This window comes from Xyrauchen texanus, chromosome 44, assembly GCF_025860055.1.
Source record: "Xyrauchen texanus isolate HMW12.3.18 chromosome 44, RBS_HiC_50CHRs, whole genome shotgun sequence".
In the NCBI taxonomy this organism is placed as follows: domain Eukaryota; kingdom Metazoa; phylum Chordata; class Actinopteri; order Cypriniformes; family Catostomidae; genus Xyrauchen; species Xyrauchen texanus.
Genome location: NC_068319.1, coordinates 13,540,054 through 13,563,201, shown reverse-complemented (window position 1 = coordinate 13,563,201; position 23,148 = coordinate 13,540,054). Strand labels below are relative to the sequence as shown.

Here is a 23,148-nt window from a genome sequence, read left to right as displayed (position 1 = left end):
CTGTAAGTCACTTTGGATAATAGCGTCTGCCAAATGCATACATGTAAATGAACGAATCCTTCAAAATAGTAAATAAATTAAGGTAGTTATAAATTGATAAAATGTGAACGTTTGCCCAGAGTATTCTTGTTTTACAATGACTGAAGTGGTTGTAACTCATTTAGATGGAAGGCCAAGAGTGATTTTATGAATCATGGAGAATCACAGAGGCGGGAGTCAGCGTCAGGAGTTAAGTAGGTGTGTGAGTGTGTGTCTGTTGCAGTGGTGGGTAGCATAAGGAGCTGGAATAATCACTCCCTGGAGAGGAGTGAGATTACAGCCTGGAGCCCACACCATCCATCCATCCATCCATCCATTACATAAGAGAAGCAGCTGCCTATTGGCAGCATGTGAATGTGTGTGCATACTTCTGTCTGTATGTCTACGGGTTGGTCTTGTGAAGAAAAGAGTTCATGCATTGACTAATGTGATTATGAATATGAATCTTTCAAGTTCTTCTTTCTGGTTGCCTTGGAAACCAAGTGGATAAGTTATTTCCCCCAGCCCACAAGAACTGAACCACATCAGTCACATTCTGTAATTAGAACCAAAGATGAGTTTCTGCATACAATGATACAAAATTTGAAAAATAAACAAAATCTGGTTTTGAAGGAAATTATATATTTTTTATATATACATTTAACCACACTGTACATCTAGATATCATTATTGACAGCAGTCATTGAAAACCCCATATCAATCATCCATGCTATTCAAGATAACAACTAGAAAACAAAAGCAAAAGAGAACTCTCATATTAATTAGATTTCAATCTTAAAGATAAATCCTAATTATTCCCATTGCTAAATTGGTTATTTAATCAAGTGTCCATAGATTAACACAGACTTTCTGAAATCTATGGTAGGCAGAGCTGGCTTTTTGTCGGATGAGTTTGGCTGGGACATGAGCTAAAGGTTGTGCACCTGGTGCTTGCTCTTAGTGACATGTTGCCTGTTGCAGCCCCAACATATTACACACTTGGTTGAGCTGACAACAGTACTGGACTGGAAACATAGCTCTGTTAATTGGAACACTTATGACCTATAATGCACCACTCCCTGTGTGTGTACATCTATTGTGGCTATATTAAGTGCCAACATCAAAGATAACCTCAAATGCTGCTTCACTGTATAACACTGATGTTCAATAACATAGATCAACCTTGATGTCCTGACTGTTTACTATAAATGCCAGTGACATTATAAAGAGTAATGAGTGATCTCAAATAACCATTCTGTCTAAACAAAAGAACCAACTCATATTGGTTCTTTTGTTAGGCACCCAAGAAGCGTACATTCTGTAACTCTTTTTATTTTGACTATTGTCATAAATAGACTGACATGAAGTAAGCATCCATAGTTAATTTTTATGTGACTTTTAGGGGCATGGGAATCTGATTTACTAAGAACAGAGTGGCATATACTTGAATGCTCAAGGATATCTTGTTTACAGGTGCACTTTAGTGCTGTGGCCTCGCGGATGTGAAATACAGTCCGATCTAAAGTGTGGGTTCAAGCCATATTTAATTTAGAAATACTGTATGCATTGTTTCCCCCAGTCCACTCGAATAACGTAATGTCATTTCTTGACATTGCTTCCCGCTTCGATTTTAACCACATGAGGTTCTACATGGTTTTATTGATGGCCCGCCACTGACTTGGGAAACTACCAAGTACCATTGGGGTGGCACCTGGGGTTGCCAGTCAAATTATAGGCCATGCATCTGTACACACCACTGCTGCTCATTGCTGCTTGTAGCTAAATATATAAGTAGAGTGTATTGGAAAATATTGTCTTATTGGCCATGTCTAATTATAATGGCTAAGTAACAACAACTGTTCCACACCTTATTACATCACAATGCAAGAAATGCTGCAGTGCTCTAGCAGAGCATTAGCAAGTATCAATATCATGTTTGAACCATTCTAGATTTAAAAACAGAATCTTTTGAATTAACTACCCCTTTAAAATGATCTGAGCAGAAATTCTGTCCTTATGGGTTCAGCTCTGCAGCCTGAGTTCAACTGACCTAAACTCTGTGCCAGCTGCACCAGTCCATCCTACAGCCACACACACAAACACAGGGACATCATCAGCCGCCACCTGCTCTTATACAAGTATAAGTAGAGACAGGGAGAGCAGTCGTATTGGCTCTGTTAGAGGCTCTCAGAGATGAACAGAGGACATGTTTTAGAGTGCTAAACAGCTTTAAAGGCAACAGAAAACAAAGCTTTTGAAGTAATGATCAGAAATAGCTGTGTGTGTGTGTGTGTGTGTGTGTGTGTGTAAGGTCATTGTCAGAATTGAAGTGAACAGGAGGCCTTTGCGAGGATTAAGCTGGCTGTTCGCATGCTGCTAGATCAGGCATCTGGCACTAAACACACACACACACAATACTTCCTGCTGTTAAATAATGACACTTTGTGCAACATGTCAGTGGAGAACAGATGAGTTTTACAGCTCTGTAAGTTTATTTAAACTTAATGCTTTAAAAAAAAACTGTTTGTAAAAATGTCTGTCTTTTACCAGTTTGCGTCACTGTTTCTCAAATTGTCACCCATGTCTTTTTGAGATGCGGGATTTGCATACATTTAAGTCTTTGATTGTCTCACTCTCAATTTATCCTTCCACTTCAGAGGCAGAATCACATTTTGAGTAAGCGTATTGGTGTTTGCTTGAAAAAACTATATTTGTCATGTTTACTTAGTGTTACTGATATGTGTTGAACTTGCTGGACCAGCCAGGCATATGTTGGAGGAGTAACAAACAGTCTTGTGATTAGGGCTTTATTTAAATGTAAATGAACGCTCTTTCTCTTTAAGATGGAATGGGCTGCTGGCACCTGCTTGAAAGATGCTTCTATTGTTAGGATGAAAATAGCAGTTTTATTGTACAGCTTTGGGAACATTGTCTTCAGAATAGCTTTGCATTCATTATCACATGCAAAGTGCTTTTGTGGTTCTTTTGACCAATGTGGGCAATCTTCATCATGAAATATGTTTAGCTATGTGCGTGTTTTTACGCACATACATTTTTCTATTTTGTTTTGTTGAGAAATAACATGAGCATGAACGTTTCTTTTTAATTCAACATCAAGTTTTAATGTTAGATTTATATGAATTTGTAATGGAAAGCTGAAATGTTAGGTGCTGTAACTGGTCACCAAGTTTTTCCCACTTTTAATCTGTTTTATTCTGTTCTCTAAATAGTCCTTTGGTGTGACTTTTTAAAGTACAATTACTCCATATAGTCTCACAGTTAAGGTCATAAAAACCCTGGCGGACAGTAGCGGTGAGGACCCCATGACAGCGCATCCCTCCTTCCTCCCTGGTTTCAGCACCAATGTAACGGGTAAAGTGGGCTAGGAGGAAGCGGGAACCGACAGAACAGTCAACGTAACTTTAATGACAGAAATTCAACATAAAACAACATAATGCCCTCATACAGGGGCCACGTGTCTCTCTATCTCTCGAACTGGCATCTCTGGCTCCCCTTTATCTCGCTCTCCAGCTGATTCAGTGCCGACCGTGCACCCCCACGGTCCGGGCACGCCCTTCTCCTCGTCACAATGGTATTTTGGGTGCTGTAACTGGTCACCAAGTTTTTCCCACATTTAATCATTATTTGTTTCCCCCCATTCACTTAAATAGTCCTTTGGTGTGAGTTTTTAAATGTACAATTATTCCATATAGTCTCTCAATTAAGATCATAAAAACGGCATTTGTAATAATAATAATACAGGAATTAGAAAACGTTTTTAAATAGTTTAAGAAGGAGCATTGCATGTCACACTGTGATCACTGCTTAACATTTCATGTCAACTACCTTTATATAACAGTTCAGGACCTCAGATCTGATTGGCCAAGCGGTGTTCCAAGAATTTGGCATTGATAGGGATGCTTCACTATTTGTATCACTTCACTTTCACTTTGGCATTCCAAACAGTGCTGGGGATTTGGATATTGTTCTATGACTAGCTATTTGAATTTCGCTCACTGACAATTTCTGCAGATCTTTATGCCTGCAAGTTGTGGCAAATGAGTGTCTTTTATGTTATTAGGGAGTCATTAAATCTTTGAATCAACTGATTCGTTCACAACCAAAATAATGGAAGTGAATGAGAATGATTTGCTTACTTGAAATATTCATTCAGAAACACAGATTTGTTCTCGCATGAAACACCACTAGTTTGAAAAAAGAGAATAAGAGCAGTGCAGAGAACAAGTTGTTCTTCGTGCTTTGGGATCTTTTGGAAGTGCCAAAAGTGGAGAAGAAATGTTCAAACTAACTAGTCAATTTTTGTCTGAACGGAAGTTATTCACAGTGCTGTTCAATTCCCGATATTTTGGAATGAACTCTGATTCAAGAAGTTTGCAGAATTGATTCCAAGTGTTGATTCAAGACTTCAACATTTTCTCCATTCTTTAGAAAAAATGGGAGGAAAAGTGAAATCTTTTAATTAACAGTGCAATATCAATATCAAAATGCAAACAGTACAATACCAAAATCAAAGACACCATACAGCTGATGTCTTTGCGTTGTCCGAGGGCTGTTGTGTCAACTTGTACTCGCTCTATATGCAGGCCGCGTTATCTGGATTGTCCGTTTTCAATGTGTTGTCGTGTTTCTGTTTACTACGGTCCACTTCCAGATGGCCATTGGACAATTCACAGCACGCCATGATGACCGGGTATTACCAGCATTAACTGTCACAGTAGTAGCCATGTTCCTTGGTTTAGCCAATATAATCACTAAAGAGATGCCTTGTTCATTGCCGGTATGGTAGGTGGCATATTCACAGATGTATCAGCCTTCAAATCACCTTTAAATCAAAGAATTGATTCTGTTTGGAATTGACTCCCAGCCTTAGTAATTAAATATTATTTACTTGTTTGTTGAACTGTTCTATAAAAGCAATATCACACTCGCAGTCGTGCTGTTGGTCTGGATATCATCACAATATTCAGAACACAACATTCTTTGTGTGATATTGCCTCATTATACTTGTTTTTGGGATAGTTTTGCACCACTGCAAGTTTGCCTTTTCTTTCATATGCCGTACCTTACAAAAATCTTCCCTTTTAACCCTATTTTCTGCCAAAATATAATAGTTATTGCATTCATTGTTACTGCAAAAACTTTGGTAATTTTGGATTAGCCATCACTAGCTGCATTTCCTTCCAACAATTTTTATTGTTATTTAGCACATTTTCAAAATGCGCTGAAGAATTCCTGAATGGAACGCTTGATATGCAAATAAACTCTCAAAATGTGCATAAAATGTAATGCGCTAGGAGGAGGTGGATTGCTCAATGAAATGGCTCAACGAAATGCCCGACCATGGCACACAATTCTTCAAACGTAGTACTTCACCTGCAGATCATCGTTAAAGTGGGTCCTCACAATCCACCAGAACTGTTTTGAGCGTGGCGATACCAGGTTTATGGAGGCAGTCGGTGAATGGGAATAGCCAATTGTGCACTCGTTATGTGAGCTATTGCACTTATTCTGCGACGTCTCCTGGCAGAATTTAATAACATAATGTACAATTGCTTTATTACAGTAAATAAACCTCTCCCGAAACAAAGAGGTCTTTCAGCTGCTCCATGACAAAAAGGCGGGCTCCCTCAAGATAATGCGCAATTACAGTTTATGGAAATGTGAAATTTTTTGCATTTTCTTTAGTTTAATTTTCAGAAATGCACATTAAAAATTAGCAACATTTTGATGGAAACCCAGCTACAGTTATAAAAAGAAAGGACAAATATTTTTACACTGTTTATACTAGATCCCACATTAATTTATTATGTAATATGGTATTTTGCCTGAAACTTTGGATAACATAGCACATTATTGTATGTGTTCCATAATATCATCAGTTTAAGCACCTGATTAAAGGATCTTTATTTTTTATTTCTACTTTTTCTGTTGCTTTCTTTATACTGAAAAAATGTCTCATCAAAAACAGTAATTCTCTGAACATTTTATCCCTGCATTCCATATGGGCACCGCAAACTCACAGAATGTTCTTTCCTTTATCTCAAAGCATGCGCTTAGCTCATTTCTAGGCAGGACATGTAGCGTTTACCATAGCATATGGTGGCTGAATTCGAGGCAGAGCTGTTGACTTTAACCCACCATTCATTGTGGTTTAATGTAGCTGTCGCTTTTAAATCTGTGTTCAGACTGAGAACAGATCCTTCCAGATGGTCCCTGCGAGTGCTTGCAATCTAGTTTCAATATTGGGCCATTTCCACAGTCTCTTTTGTGCATCCCTCGAGGTAGGACAGAAGAAAGTTGACCTACAATATCAACACTACTCACAGAGCCTCTGACCTCATTTAACCCCACTTAACATAATGGCTTTTGCGTCTTATCTTAAAATAATATGTGGACATAGAAATAGGTAGAAATGTGTCTCTAATCACACTTTTTGACCAAGAAACACAAATGAATCTGTACCGTGACTGCCACTCAAATTTCTAGCCTTCTGTGTTCATCTGTTCTTTCTGTCACTCTATCTCTGTTTGTATCTCTCTTGCACTCTTTTTTCCTCATACTGTACGTGGTTCATTTATATGCCAATGAATCAATCTAATAAATTGCCTGCATTTAATGTGATCTGCCACCAGTGAGAGATTATGTTGGTTTTTAATCCAAAAACCCATTTAGACAGTGTGGTGTGGAAACTACAGCAGCATTCCAGTGGGTATTAAAAGACACTTACTGTGCCTTCAACATTTCACACTCTCTCTCTCTCTCTCTCTCTCTCTCTCTCTCTCTCTCTCTCTCTCTCTCACTCTCTTTCTCTCTCTCACTCTCTCTATGTAGATATCCAGGAGTTTTATGAAGTGACCCTGTTGAACTCTCAAAAGAGCTGTGAACAGAAGCTGGCTGAGTTTAATCACATGGCTGAGCATTGGGAACACAATGCCACTGGCTCGAAGTCCCCAACCGAGGGTCCACAGCCGGACTCGACACCACTAGAGGTAAGACGTAAATAATTTTTTTTTACATATATGACTAACAATCTACCATTAATTTGCTGCTTTCTAAAGCCCCGTTCACACCGCCAGGGAATCTGTCACTGGATTTCATTGTTTTTTTATAACCTGCACCAGTGCTTAATGCATTAAATTATTAACAGGGTGAACAATCTATCAGTGTATGGATCAAACTCACATGATCTTCCACAAATAATGTTTTTATTATATCCATGTATGTGTTTACAGACAAATGATCTAGAACAAAATTACTTCACGTTTGCATAAAGTTCGACAAGTCCACATCCTGTTGCCAATAACTGGAATGTGGACTTGCTAGCTCTCATCAAAAATATATGAGATCATTGTGATGAGGAGGAGGGCTGGACGGGGCTGAGCCATGAGTGCGCACGGCCGGCCCCTAATCGGGCTAATCAGCCGAGGAGAGGGATAAGGCTGAGCCGGATGTGGCAGTTTGGGAGAGAGAGAGAGCCACACGCAGCTGCCGTGTGTTTGAGTTTATGTTTGTGTTTTCATTAAAATATTATTTTGATGCTTTGTCCGGTTCCTGCCTCTTCCGTGCCCATTTTAACTGTGTTACAATCATGTCTACTTGTCATTTGCTGGCAGTGTGAATGCCCCTAACATATGTAAGGCCGTTACATAGGCCAGAAACATACTTTACGTAAGTATGGGTAAGGAAATGCGAGCACATATACTACACATCAGCACACATACTACACAACAGATCAGTCTGTGACAGCTTAGACCACATCGCTGAACTGCTCATACTTAACGAGCATCGGCGACCATAGTGAGTACCCATTTGGCTACGATTCTGTGCCTAGAAAAGCGCTTTATAAATGTGAGTAATTATTATTATTACGATACAGGAGTTTTGTCATAGACCTCAGAAATCTGTCTGCGATCCAAAAATCATATAGTGAGACCTAACCTAACCTAACACTTTAAGAAACATTTTTGTTAGCTGGTCCACACAGTGTAGGTAATTTCAGGTTTTATTATCCTTGTGGGGACATTTTCCCTCTTTTCTGGTGGATCTATGATAATTTGGTGATTTATTTTGGTTCTATCATTCTGTAGTCTATAACTTGTTGTATAGGCCAGTTGAAGGGAGGACAGTTCCCTTGGGGGAGGTTTTATTTTTCAGCACAGTCAGTGGACAAAAAAAGGTCTGCAGCCTCTGAGAACTCCAACATCTGCTGTTCCCTTTGCCTTATTGCTATTTTTTAAATACCATTAAATCTCCACAGTAATCATTTTGTTTTACAGTATTTCAAATGCTGATGTTAGTGAGGCAAAGCTATCCCAAAGGAGAATGTTACATTTACATTTACATTTACTCATTTGGCAGACGCTTTTATCCAAAGCGACTTACAAAAGAGGAAAACATAAGTGAATCATCTTAAGGAGACAGTGTTACAAAAGTGCCATATTACAAAGTTTCACTAGGATCAGAATAGTATTCAAGACATATACAAGTGCTCTTGTTATAGCTTGTTATGTTATAGCTCAAAGGCTAATCTTTCATCGTTCATGGAAATTTAAAGGGATAGTTCACCCAAAAATGAGAATTCTGTCTCATGTTTGTTCAAATCCATATGAATTTCTTTCGTCTATGGAACACAAAATGAAATTCAAAAGGTTTCTATATAAAAGCACCATAAAAGTAGTCTCGAGTACTTTCCATTATCTCACTGGAAAGTGTGTGTGTGTGTGTGTGTGTGTGTGTGTGTGTGTTGTTCTGCCTTGTTCTGGCTTCTGCTGTGATAAGTTGTGTGGAATAGCCGGTGACAGTATAATTAAAGGCAATAAATGAAGTTGTAGATATGTGAAGAATACAAATGACTCTACAGTGCGGTTTTGAATATGCAGGCAGCTCTCTTTGTCCTCTCAGATGCTGGTGAGTTCCGCAGTGCTGCACAGGACTGCTGACACATCAGCGCTCACACAAGGCATAAAACATGTCAATTAAACACCTACTGATAAAATTGTACTAGTGTACTAGAGATTTTCTGTGATTAATTACTGCAAACCAAGGTAGTATAATTTTCATATAATAAAATAAACAAACCTCCATGCACTTTCTAAATATTTCAAAATATTTGATTTGCTGTAGTTTTATTGTTATCAAAGTTTTAATATGTTTAGTAAAACAAGACTTTCATAATAATCTGAAAAAAAATAAGTTTTAGATCAGATCAGAATTGCTTATTCAATTTAGAATTTATAATCCTACTTTATGGAGGAATACATTAGAATTGGTCTTGGCAGGCAGCCTACAAACAACACAACAATGATGCAATGCAAATTTACCTCTACAGCTCCAGAGGTGGGTAGAGTAGCCGAAAACTGTACTCAAGTAAAAGTAAAAGTACTAACATAAATAACTACTTGAGTAAGAGTAAGAAAGTATCCAATTAAAAGAGTACTCAAGTAGTGAGTAACTCGTTACTTTCACAAATTACATAATGGACGTTAACTCCCTATATTCCATTACATAATACACATTTAACATGTATTACAGAATTATTAATATTATTAATGGATATTCTGTCATCATTCACCATCATGTTGTTCCAAACCCGTATGTTTCACAGTCTGTCTCCCTTATGTTCTTCAAGGACACTTATTTTAAAGTTTTCCTCCAGACTACATCTCCCAGAATCCACTTCCCTCATCACTTCCAATCTGTTTCCAATTCTCCTCACCTGTCCTACATCAGTCATTGTTTGTATATATACCCTCCTGTTTTGTTCATTTCTTTGTTAGTCCTTAAAGTGTTACGTTGTAAGGTTGAAGTGTTACATTGTTAGTTTGTGATGTTTAGCTTTATAGTTTGTCCAACTCCTGTGTTTACTATTAAAAGTTTGAAAAGTTTCTACTCCTGCATCTCTTCCACTCCTAGAACCCAGCGTTACAGTATGACTTTCTTTCTTCCATGCAACACGAATTAGATTTAAGACAGTATTTTTGTCACTTATATAATTTCAGTCACTATTTAATTTCAGTGAATTTTTTCACTCCATATTTTTACAATGAATGATGAGCGAAGACTGTTAGTCCCTAACATTCTGTCTAACATATTTTTTGTTCCACATAATGCAAAGCGTCACAGTGGTTTGGAACAACATTAGGGAAATTATGACAGAATTTTAAATTATGGCTGAGCTATCACTTTTAAGGGATAGTTTACCCAAAAATTAATATTCTCTCATCATTTACTCAACCTCATGCCATCTCAGATGTGTATGACTTCCTTTCTTCTGCAGAACACAAATTAAGATTTTTATCTTTATGCTCCAAAAAGCACATAAAGGCAGCACAAAAGTAATCCATAAGACTCCAGTAGTTAAATCCATGTCTTCTGAAGAGACATGATAGATGTGGGTGTAAAACAGATAGACAGCAGGGGGCGATATGCAGAGAATGTGAATCACCAAAAACACAAGAAGAAGAATGTGAAGGTGATCTGTCTCTCATCCACACCTATCACATCACTTCTGGAGATACTGATTTAAACACTGGAGTCTTACTTTTATGCTGATTATGCTGATATGTTATTTTGTTTAGCTTTAGCGACCCATTAACTTGCATTATATGGACCTACAGAGCTGAGAAAGTATTCTAAAAATCTTCATTTTAGTTTAGCAGATGAAAGAAAGTCATAAACATCTGGGGTGGCATGAGGGTGAGTAAATAATGAGAATTTTAATTTTTGAGTGAACTATCCCTTTAAGGGCTCTTGTCAGATCTTTCCTTACTTTTGTTTACTCATTACTACACACAATAATGCACTCTAATTTCGAGTGTAGATTTGATGTTACACAAGACAACTGTTTATTGCCCACAATCCACCACTGTACCAGATGGGAGTTTACTGCTTCCTTCACTCCTGCAATGTTTTATTTCATGCTGAATTAATTAAATTACTTTTTGACAAATCATTACTTGATTAAAATAACATAATACCATATAGAGAGGCAAAACATAGCGATACATTTTAAAATGTACTCTTTATTTGATCAAATGTGTTTACTCTTTATATTAACATACAATATATGTTAAAAATGACAAACAGAATGAAGATTTATTGTATTAATATATTATTTAATAAGAATAACATTTACATTTACATTTATGCATTTGGCAGACGCTTTTATCCAAAGCAACTTACAGTGCAATTATTACAGGGACAATCCCCCCGGAACAACCTGGAGTTAAGTGCCTTGCTCAAGGACACAATGGTGGTGGCGGGATCGAACCAACAACCTTCTGCTTAGCAGTGCAGTGCTTTAGCCCACTACGCCACCGCCACTTTTATATATAGCTATTATATCTATAGTTATTTATAGAATAACAGGTAAGGCCCAAGTTTTTTAAAAGTTCATATGTGATAGTTTTTAAAGTTTCTGTGACAGCCCCAGAGCTCCGACGCTTGGTGTATATGTCAGCGTCCAAATTCACTCACTCATTTCGTTCACTCACTGCTAAGATATAGTGCACTAAATGCCATTCACTATATATGAAATAGTGAATGAGTGAATGACTTTGGACACATCCACTCTCTTCCACATATGATCGCCTCATGCCCGCACATCTCAAGCACCCCCCGTGCACCTCTCTGTGCATGTGCAGAAATGCTGTCTGTTCACGCTCCAGTTGTCAATCACGCGAACAGCAGAGCCAAGACATTTATTTACATTTACATGGATTTATGGATTTAACTGCAATAGTTTCCAATACCCCCGCGAGGGCGCGTGGTAAATGCGTAAATACTTCTCATGACATGCGGGATGAAGAGCATTGATATATATTGCTGCACTGATTTAAAAATGTACACTTAAAAAATTATGTCATAAGAGTCCACTTACAGAATCACCCTGAAAATTACCATCACATTACACAGAAAAGCCTGTGTTAGCATAAACAAAACTTACCTCAGCGTACTGCCTTAAGTTGAAGCTGTAATTTTAATCTTGAAATATCCTCTTGTCTTGGTGTTTTTGACAGGGTGGAGGGCGGGTCGTGATTCTACACACCCGGCCCCTTATCAGGCTAATCAAGCCTCCGAGAGGGATAAAGGCCGACTGTGGACGGTGGTGTGACAGAGAGAGAGTTTACGGGCAGCTGTCCATCATATGTGTGTGTCTTTTGGTTTAAGTTCTTAATTAAATATCATTGCTATTGTCAAGCCGGTTCTCGCCTCCTCCTTTCCATTAATACCTTTACAGTGTTAAATGAAGGCATTGCATGACAAACTATTCTTTTTTTCACTATGCGGAGCGAAGTAAATGTTTCACTTTGAAGATGTTTGATGCTGCAGCACTGATGACTTAGTAATGTGCCCATTGTAAAGAAGTAAAAGTCAAAAAAATTTAAATAGAAATTTACTTGAGTGAGAGTAAGAAGTACCCACTTTTAAACCTACTATAAAGGTATTTTTTTTCTCCTAAAAAGTTACTCAACTAATGACACCTAGATTGAGCTTCTAGTCCACTCAGAGGCCGAGATATTCAATGAAACAATAGGGGTGGTACATGAACTGAAAATTAGTAAGGGCTAAAATTTGTTAGAGCACCACCATTGAAAAATGAGCAATTGTTGGCAATATGTCCACAGTTTGTGTGAATGAAGAGCTTTTAAATTTGAGTGTGAAAAATTGCTGGTGGCAGCCCAAAAATGCCCCAGAGTTGAAAAACAATTGCACTCTATATAATTAAACACAATTAAACTGGCTATTTGACGGCAGAGCTAAAAAGCATGTTTTCAAGATCACACTGTAATCTGATTGTGTTTAATTTGAATGCTGTCCTATAAGTGTTTGTGCAAAGTGTGATCCAGGTCAAGCATGTCCTCGTGTAATTAAATATATCTCAGTTGGTGTAGAGGCAGACGGATTACTTCAGTAGTCAGAGATTAGCCATGATTGAGTCACCACCAAAACTAATTGGTGGTCCACAATGAGATCACCTGCATAGTTCCACTCCATTCATGTTTTTTTATGGAAACGTCAACAGGTTTCTCGGATGCAAGTTTTAGATCTTAATAGACCCTTTCAACTCTGTCAACGCTGCAATGACGTTTCAAATACAGCTGTAAATTTGGCATCTTTCTGTCTTCTGACTGCCGTAGTCCACCGCTCTTCATTTTTTATTCCTCTTTTGGAAAGTCATGGAAACATAACAGTGAAAAATAATAAAGTCAAAAATACAATTTGCCGTGGTCTCCTTTTTACCGCTGTAAAAGTTTACCCTGCTATAGTTTACTAATGGGAGATGTGAAAAGGGTCCATTATTAAAGTGGCCATATTCTACACTTTTGTAGCATGTTATTTTTCCTCGAGGTACACTTTTAATGTTAGTAAGGTTTTTTGCAGCAAAAATATTCAGAATTTAGTTTTTCATGACCATTTTCCACCCTCTCTCTAACTCTTAAAATCAAACCGACTGCTTTTGATTCTTGACATAAAGCACTTCTATACTTAAATGACCTCTGTTTAGATTGGCTGATAACAATCATAGCCATGAAGCTTTATAAAGAACTTGAACTTGCAGCTTAGTTTTATAAATAGTCTAGGAGGACTGGGTAGGGAGTTTTGTCTTTTGAGCATTATGCATGTGTACATAGAACAGTAAACTCTCTTATTTCAAAAGAGCAAGGACAGTCCTGTTTTCTATTATACTACTGGATATCCCCATCAATATAACACAGCAATACATCTTTAGAGAATAAACACACATTGTTACAAAAACTCTGTATCAATGGAGCCTCTATGTAATCAATTTCTGGGTGTGTGAATATGTGTAAGTGAGTGTCTGTGCTGGTACGGCTGGCTGTTATTGCGCAATGTTATATAAGTGTTTTTTTATTTTTTTATTATGAATTTCGAAGGGAAGTGTCTGGCCTTGTGGCCTTATACATTATTTGTGGACAGACTTTCAAAAGCTGAATTTTAACTTAATTCTATGACTTCAAACGTTAAATGCTCTCTACATAAATACCAAGTAATATCAAATGAATATTAGTACGTGCACACTGTAAACAAGTTCTAAAACTGGTACTTACGATTATGGGACATTGTTACTCGATATTAAGTTCTTGTTTATAGAACTGTTGTATAAACATTTTATCTCATGCTGTTGTACTGGTTGTGATTACCTGCAACCTAGTGCTTATGAATGAATCACAGTCATGCTGATATTCAGTATAACGGCACTGTGCTTAACTGATAATTAGTTGGAGGTTTTTGTTTGTTTGAAAAACTGGGGTTGTACCAGACATTTCAGATTTGACAACTGCTGAATGTGTGTGTCTCTTTCTGTCTACAGTTGGGAGAAGAGAGCCACATGGAGCTGACAGTGGAGGAGCCAACCGTTGAAAACACTAATACAGAGGTGAAAGACACAATTCTCACCTTCTGTATAGTTTTGAGACTGTGTAAATATTGCCATATGACAATCTGCATCTACACCCTCTCATTGGCGGTTTCCCATCCTGCTCTGGATGTTTAATATGCATTGTGAGGGATGCATTAGAATGTTGATAGATGCTGCTGCATCATCACAAGTGCAAGAAGTGTGTGCTGCTAAAAGAATAAGAGGTTTTGAGATGGGTCATCATTAACACATGCATGGACATCTGACTCTCAGTTCAAGTGCTGATTCATGTTAAATAACATCACACTGTTATAAATACACTAATTAACTTAGTGAGTATTGCAGGGAAGTCTTAAAGAAAACACAAATTCATGCAGATACGGGTTAGGAGCTGTGAAATGTGATCTCTTTGATTTTGAACTTTTCATGGTTGTTGCTGCCAGATGGGCTGGTTTGAGTATTTCTGTAACTGCTGATTTCCTAGGATTTTCACGAACAACAGTCTCTAGAGTTTACTCAGAATGGTGCCAAAAAACATCAAGTGGCAGTTCTACAGATGTAAACATCTTGTTGATGAGAGTGGTCAACGGAGAATGGCTGGACTGGTTTGAGCTGACAGAAAGGCTACGGTAACTCAGATAACCACTCTGTATAATTGTTATGAGCAGAATAGCATCTCAGAATGCACAACACGTCAAACCTTGAGGCGGATGGGCTACAACAGCAGAACTATTTTAAGGACCATATTTTGCCTAATATAGTGCCCAGTGAGTGTATGATCCTTGTATAAAGTCTGTCCAGCTTATTTAGATTTAAGTTGGTTTATTCAACGTTTTCTTGCAAGAAATGGGTGAGAGAGCTTGCTGCAGTGTTGAAGTGCAGGATTGAAGTTATATGTACAGTAGAGCTCATCGGTGACAGCTGTGCCAGGAAGTGACTCTTGCTCTCCTAGAGAAAGGTTTCTTAATTACCTCACACTAATTGGCATGGGAACGTCAGGCTCTACCAAGACTTTAAATATGACAAATGGAAATAGGACCTCCAAATTAAGATATGCTGTCACCTCATTTAAATATTTGCTTGGCAAACTACTGTTAATTTCAGTCATACCACTGAAGGTGGATCATATTTGTTTAGTCCTTAACCTTAAAAACATGTTCTCTCCATTTGCTATAAGGACATGCACACTGTTTTTTGGAATATTTGGAAAGCAATAATCAAGCATCTGGAACTGAATAATGCACCAATCATAAATTCAATTTCACTACTAAAATGAGTTTTGTGCACCTGCGAAGTCTGCTGCATTGGAATAGAGCTTTAAAATGAGACTGTTGTCTTAAGTCTGGATGCTTTTGGCTGCGTTTTGTCTACATGTACTATTAGTGGGAGGTTAAAGGGTAACTAAACACCTGCTCAGAGTCTGACTCCACCCACTAGAAATATTTGAAAATGCTGGAAAAGTGGGCAGACCCCGGCGGGGATAGAGGGAACGAACCGAGTGTGTGGCTGAGCGGGGGGCACCTGAGACTCGTAGTGACGGATTAATTGACAGCTGCTGTCAGACTCTATGTTATTATTATTCCTCACACGGTTGCAAGACGACATGTACATGAATCTGGCGTGGTGAGCTGGAACCTGCTTACGTCAGCTGTCACCGCTTACGTCACCAAGTACCGCAACAGCCAATAGGAAAATTCAACTGCAGTAGCCACCGTTCAACCTGAAGAGGGCAGCACTCAGACGTTTTTACACCATATATTGTAGAATTAAAACACTTTATACACAAATGTCAAAAAAATTACTTGAATCAATGACCAGTACTAATAAAGCCCCATGCTTACAGATCATTAACTAAAAAAAGTTGGTTTAGGGTTTGGTTACCCTTTAAGATCGAAGATTGGGCTCTTTTTGTGTGTGTGTGTGTGTGTGGAGTTTTATACTGCCTTGTTTAGCTCCCGTCTTGGAGGCGTGTTGATCTTCAATAATTGCCACCACTGTCTAAGTCAACCAGCTCCAATGCTCTCAGCATTTAGGCCTACACAGCAGTGAATAGCACATATGCATACAAGAACACTCTTATATTCTAAAAAAAAATGACTTCTGAGATAGAGTGCATTGCAATTTCAGCCAATTGACATGCTTTCATGTACTTGATATGTTTAGCCGCAGCGTGTAGTATAGTAAAATGTACAGTGGGGTCCAAAAGTCTGAGGAATACGCTTCTAGTTTGAATTTTTTATAGTTTAAACATTTTCAAATTCTAATTCCTTTTATTTACAGCTTTAAATTAGATTTTGAATCCCAGGTTTTCAGTGTGGACATTTGGACCCCACTGTAAAGGCACTGACCTTGGGTCAGTTTGAGTTAAGTAATGTTTTGTAACAATACAAGCTCTTCTTTAGAAAATATGTGTTACGATTGACCCAAATTTACTCAAGGCCATGCCAAGGGCTCTGAGTATGAGACTTATGTGGCTTTTATCTGTTTGAAAAGAGGGCAGAGCCAATTATAGGCAGACACAAAGACAAACCCAAATATAGCTGGAATAATAGAGAAAGACTTGATCTGTGAAAAAGTCCTGACTGCAAGAGTCAGACTAACAAAGGATGAACTAAGAACTAATGAATCTGCGACCCCTCTCTCTTCCTTTGTTTCTCAAGTGGGGCACTTGGGTGTCTTCATGAGCTCATTTGCAACATCCTGCACAGGTTGTCTTACTCTTACATATGCACTTGTTTGCACAGAGGACCCGTGGCTCTTCCAGATGCTGTCTTTCTGCACCGTTCACATGAGAGAGCAGTACTGCACACACAGGTGTGCTGCCTGTTAACTGTGCCCCAGGTGTTACACACACACACACACACACACACACACACACGTTTGAGAGTTGGTTTGTCCTACTAAAACTTCATTTTGATTATCCAAGAGGTTTGTTTTTAAGTAATCTAGTGTCCTCATATAAAAAGCATGTGGCATGGATAGCATGGGTTAGTTCTCTCTACTTGGACAAAGGTGCTCTGAGGCTAAATGGAGAATACTCCACCTTCAGAAGAAACATTAGGGGTAGACAGTAAAGGGCCATTCAGATCGAATGCATTCTTGCTTTTAAAAAGCTAGATGTAGCACAATTAATATAATTGAATGTAGCTCTCTCTCAGTTTTTTTAAGTTGACAAGGTGTCTTAAAAATATGAAACTCCTTCATGTGATGCTGTATCAAAAGCAAGATGCGACCCAATGGTCAAAGATGTCCGTTTAGTGTGTTTACATAGAAAAATAATTGAAAAACAGCGCAGACTTGCAAAAACATGTTCTTGTGCTAAAAAAAAAGTTATCAATCGATAGAACAGAAAAGTTACACAAGTTCTGAGACGCTTAGGGTAAAATTAAAGAAATAAAAAAGGGCATTGCAGCTTGACAGTCAAAGACTTCCATCTTGCATGTTTGCATAGAAAAACAATTGAAAAAAAATGCTAATGTTTGCAAAAAGGCATTCGTGTGCACGGCCCCTTAAACTGGTTTAATTATGTAATTAAGTGCGGTCCCAGACTAGTGAAAGATCATAGCTTTTTATGGATGTAAGGAGCCGTGTTTTGTAGAAACATACATTTGTGCATAAGAGCCTCTGTCTCAATGTCCTGTCGACCCCATTTCTTAATTATTTCCCTGCGTCTGTGGAAAAGTGTTGCAGAGAGGAAATTAAAGCACTCAGGCTTCATAATGTGATCACTCAAAGCGGCTTTGAGACCCATCAGCTGAACAGCTTAGAGACTGTGCATGTCTGTGACAGAGAGAGAGATGTAGTGGGTGCAGTGGCCATTGTGCTGCTGGATGCAGAATGAAAGCTGTGATAAGGGTGCTGTTTTGCGAGGAGTTGGAGCTGGAGGGGAAGGCAGTGTGTAGACAGCAGGTAAGAATGAGAGAACAAGAGAAAAAATTAGAGAAAGAGCTGGTCTGGTTAGACAAAAAGCATTTTATTTTGGAAAGGGGGATGGAAGCATTGGTCAGTTGGTCAGTGAATATCTGTGGCCACTTAAGAACTGCTGCTCTGTGCTTGACTTTCGGCATCATTTGGATATCCATATGTAATTTCAACTGTTTGAAGACGCTTGTATGTGGAAAAAGTTTTTCTGTGTTTGAACAGATAGACAGGGTTCCAATGGTAATGAGAAGCTGTAAATATTATGGAATGTTAAAATTGTGATTTACAGGCCTGGAAAAGTCATAGAAATGAATCAATTCTGTTGAAGCTGAAGCTGTTGAAAGGTCATGGAAATATCTGTATTGATTATAAATGTTTTCTAGTTGAAAATAATGTATTTGCTTGAACTGCTCTTTGTGAGTGTAATCTATAAAATTATTTGTGTTCATCCTTATCCAGTGATGATGAACAACTGAAACAAATCATATAGTGATTATAATTTTTCTAATTATGCTCAGCTGTAAAATATTTCATTGGTGAGAAATTGTTCTTTTTGAGTTCAATCTCTATAAAAAAAAATGTGTATATAAATCCTTGTACATTAATCACGAACGATTACAAATGAATTGGTGAAAAAGATTTGAAAGCCTGAACAGAGCATGAACAACAAAACTTTAATATATAAAGCTCACTATGGAATAGGGCTCTCCATTTGTTTAAATCATGTTAGCTGTTTACACCTCGTTTGCTAGAGTATTTTAACACCTTTTTTTTTTTTTTTTAACAGCATACTTGCTTCTCGTCCATGTCTGGGGTCATTTCATGAAAAAAAAATTTAAAAAATTCTAAATGAGTACAAATCTGTGTTTATCTCTGTTAGCATCCACATTTGGGATTGCCTCAGCAACCTTAAAAAATATGGGATTATGTGGGTGCAGTAAGTATGTAAGGTTATTTCACTCTGAATCCTCACCTTACCAGTCGTTACAAATCTTTAAAGTCCATTGCATAAGTATTATCTTTCCTTCTAATCAGTGGCAAACACTGGGCCATTGGGGCACTGTTATTTCAGAATGCACAGGACCAGAGACAGTATAAGTAGAAGGACACTGGCCACTGGTAGAACATTTAATGGTAGAAAAGGCACCACAAAATATTGAAGCTGTAGGAATGGAATTCACATTTTACGGTTAAAGGGATAGGTCACCCAAAAATGAAAATGTTCTCATCATTACTTTCTCTAATGACATGGGGCAGTGGTGGCTCAGTGGTTGAGGCTCAGGGTTACTGACCAGAAGGTCAGGGGTTCAAGCCCCAGCACCACCAAGATGCCACTGTTGGGCCCTTGAGCAAGGCACTTAACTCCAGGTTGCTTCGGGGGGATTGTCCCTGTAATAAGTGCACTGTAAGTCGCTTTGGATAAAAAGTGTCTGCCAAATGCATAAATGCAAATGTAATAGGTGCTGATGAGCCCCCTAAGGTTAAAATCACTCCTGCTACTTTCATCTCATAACACACATATTTCATGGTAGTTATTATATGACTGCAGTAGACAAGGCCTCTCCTCCTATCTGTTTATTCATTTAAATGATCATGGAAAGTATTGATATAAAGAACAGATTTTGTATGATGATGCATTAGGCCTGATGTGCCAATCTCTGCTCTGCTGCGGTTTTCTTTCTGTGACCCGAGTAGGAGAGAATAAATATTCATATCCCTCCTTATACAGGTCCTTCTCAAAAATTTAGCATATTGTGATAAAAGTTCATTATTTTCCATAATGTAATGATAAAAATTAAACTTTCATATATTTTAGATTCATTGCACACCAACTGAAATATTTCAGGTCTTTTATTGTTTTAATACTGATGATTTTGGCATACAGCTCATAAAAACCCAAAATTCCTATCTCAAAAAATTAGCATATCATGAAAAGGGTCTCTAAACGAGTTATTAACCTAATCATCTGAATCAACTAATTAACTCTAAACACCTGCAAAAGATTCCTGAGGCTTTTAAAAACTCCCAGCCTGTTTCAATACTCAAAACCGCAATCATGGGTAAGACTGCCAACCTGACTGCTGTCCAGAAGGCCATCATTGATACCCTCAAGCAAGAGGGTAAGACACAGAAAGAAATTTCTGAACAAATAGGCTGTTCCCAGAGTGCTGTATCAAGGCACCTCAGTGGGAAGTCTGTGGGAAGGAAAAAGTGTGGCAAAAACGCTGCACAACGAGAAGAGGTGACCGGACCCTGAGGAAGATTGTGGAGAAGGACCGATTCCAGACCTTGGGGACCTGCCGAAGCAGTGGACTGAGTCTGGAGTAGAAACATCTAGAGCCACCGTGCACAGGTGTGTGCAGGAAATGGGCTACAGGTGCCGCATTCCCCAGGTCAAGCCACTTTTGAACCAGAAACAGCGGCAGAAGCGCCTGACCTGGGCTACAGAGAAGCAGCACTGGACTGTTGCTCAGTGGTCCAAAGTACTTTTTCGGATGAAAGCAAATTTTGCATGTCATTCGAAATCAAGGTGCCAGAGTCTGGAGGAAGACTGGGGAGAAGGAATGATGGTCTGGGGTGCCATGTCAGCTGCTGGTGTTGGTCCACTGTGTTTTATCAAGGGCAGGGTCAATGCAGCTAGCTATCAGGAGATTTTGGAGCACTTCATGCTTCCATCTGCTGAAAAGCTTTATGGAGATGAAGATTTCATTTTTCAGCACGACCTGGCACCTGCTCACAGTGCCAAAACCACTGGTAAATGGTTTACTGACCATGGTATTATTGTGCTCAATTGGCCTGCCAACTCTCCTGACCTGAACCCCATAGAGAATCTGTGGGATATTGTGAAGAGAAAGTTGAGAGACGTAAGACCCAACACTCTGGATGAGCTTAAGGCCGCTATCGAAGCATCCTGGGCCTCCATAACACCTCAGCAGTGCCACAGGCTGATTGCCTCCATGCCACGCCGCATTGAAGCAGTCATTTCTGCAAAAGGATTCCCGACCAAGTATTGAGTGCATAACTGAACATAATTATTTGAAGGTTGACTTTTTTTTTTGTATTAAAAACACTTCTTTTATTGGTCGGATGAAATATGCTAATTTTTTGAGATAGGAATTTTGGGTTTTCATGAGCTGTATGCCAAAATCATCAGTATTAAAACAATAAAAGACCTGAAATATTTCAGTTGGTGTGCAATGAATCTAAAATATATGAAAGTTTAATTTTTATCATTACATTATGGAAAATAATGAACTTTATCACAATATGCAAATTTTTTGTGGTGGACAAAGGTTGAGATGTAATATAAGTCCTTATCAGTTATTGCACATCATTTTTTTTCTTTCTCTTTCTCACAATCCTCTAGTTGGCATAGAAACGTGACTATAGTAAAAAAATGCATTATTGACTCTAGCTTTCTAGCCATATTAAATTGTCTGGCACTTTAGCTTCATTTAGCTAAGGTGATTTCCCTTTTCAAAGACTTTCGATAAGAAAAGACTGATATACATTATTCTGTGATATTGGCAGCAGACATAAACAGAGAGATGGAGTGAGAGTGTGTGTATTTGTCTGGGTGTGTTACAGGGCTGCTTTATCCAGCAACTGCACTCAGTAAATCAATAGTGTACTTTTATTTTTTATTTTTTTAACGGCCATTAATTTCGCAAGAAGCACTTGTTCCTGGAGCAACATACTTATTCATCATTCGATCAATTAGATTTGAGGGTTATATTTTGGGTAAGGGGTAGGATGTAATAGGCTTGTACACCATTCTCATCAACCTATTCCTTTCCCTATAGTTTTATGGGTAGATTATGGTTAGGGGTTGGATTAGGGTTAGGGCTGTTTCTTTGACATAAATGTTGTTCCAGGAACAACTAAAGATGTTGATCCAGGAACAGGTCATATATGGCAACATTTTGGTAAGCTTTCCATCAGTGCAGCATTTATGCCTGTACTATAATCTAATTTAACATCTACTTCTTTAAAATCAAAAATTAAGAAGTATGCATTTTTAATGTTAACAAGTAATGGCTTTCAGAACACATTTTGCTTCCATAATGTGACACATTTATGAGTAAAACAGTATATTCAATGAGAAAAAAAAGTAGGATGGGGCTTGATTTTATCTATTGGGAATTGATTGGATCATGAAAAATTTTACATACCGGAAAGTAGCCGGTTAGTTCAAAAGGAGGGGTTGAAAAATAAGAAGGATCTGTTATGTCAGATGAAAATGACAAACATCATCTGCAGCCTGAAACGCAACTTTATATTGGAAATTTGGATTGAATGCATTTAGCTGTATAGGAAAGCTATAGCATGATCCCTTGCTCCCTATTTAGTGAATGACTTTACCTCCAGTATGCTATCAGTCTGCACTGGTCTCAGAACAGTTCGAAATGCACCTTATTTTCATCATAACTCCATATAAAGCCTCTGAAAGCAATTTTTCTCAATGTGAAAATGTACAGTATATATAGGATATCTAATGAAATCCTAGTGCTTTTGTACACATTAGTGTAGTTTTTTTTAGCAGTATTACATGATAAATCACTCCAATCAAAAAAATCAGATAAAATTGGACTTTAATCTTTTGACTCAAACAGGTTTCAATGTAAAAACTTAATACGGTTTCTATTAGTTTTGTTGCCATTTCTCCCAAAGACAAACTCTGCTGTGATTGGCACCATGTTGTTTTGTCACAAGAAAGTTTAACCCTTTACTGACAGCACAGTCATCTGAACAGAGATCAGTCAGCTTAAATTAATTTAAATTCTGCGTTGCGTAGAGTGAAGCCA

General features: G+C 38.1%; 1 protein-coding gene across 13 annotated transcripts in view; it reads left to right on the top strand.

The window, feature by feature from the left end:
- The window catches only part of LOC127637071 (disks large homolog 2-like), a 252,995-nt gene that overhangs the window by 6,518 nt on the left and 223,329 nt on the right, over positions 1 to 23,148 (top strand). For 11 of the 13 annotated variants that reach the window (XM_052117936.1, XM_052117933.1, XM_052117928.1 and 8 more), the window contains exons 2-3: positions 6,871 to 7,028; positions 14,375 to 14,440. In XM_052117936.1, coding sequence (XP_051973896.1) covers positions 6,948 to 7,028; positions 14,375 to 14,440 — 147 coding nt within the window. In that variant the 5' untranslated portion in view covers positions 6,871 to 6,947. Of the gene's footprint in view, positions 1 to 2,364; positions 2,504 to 6,870; positions 7,029 to 14,374; positions 14,441 to 23,148 lie in introns of those variants that run through there. The other 2 variants (XM_052117930.1, XM_052117938.1) reach the window with 2 other exon arrangements.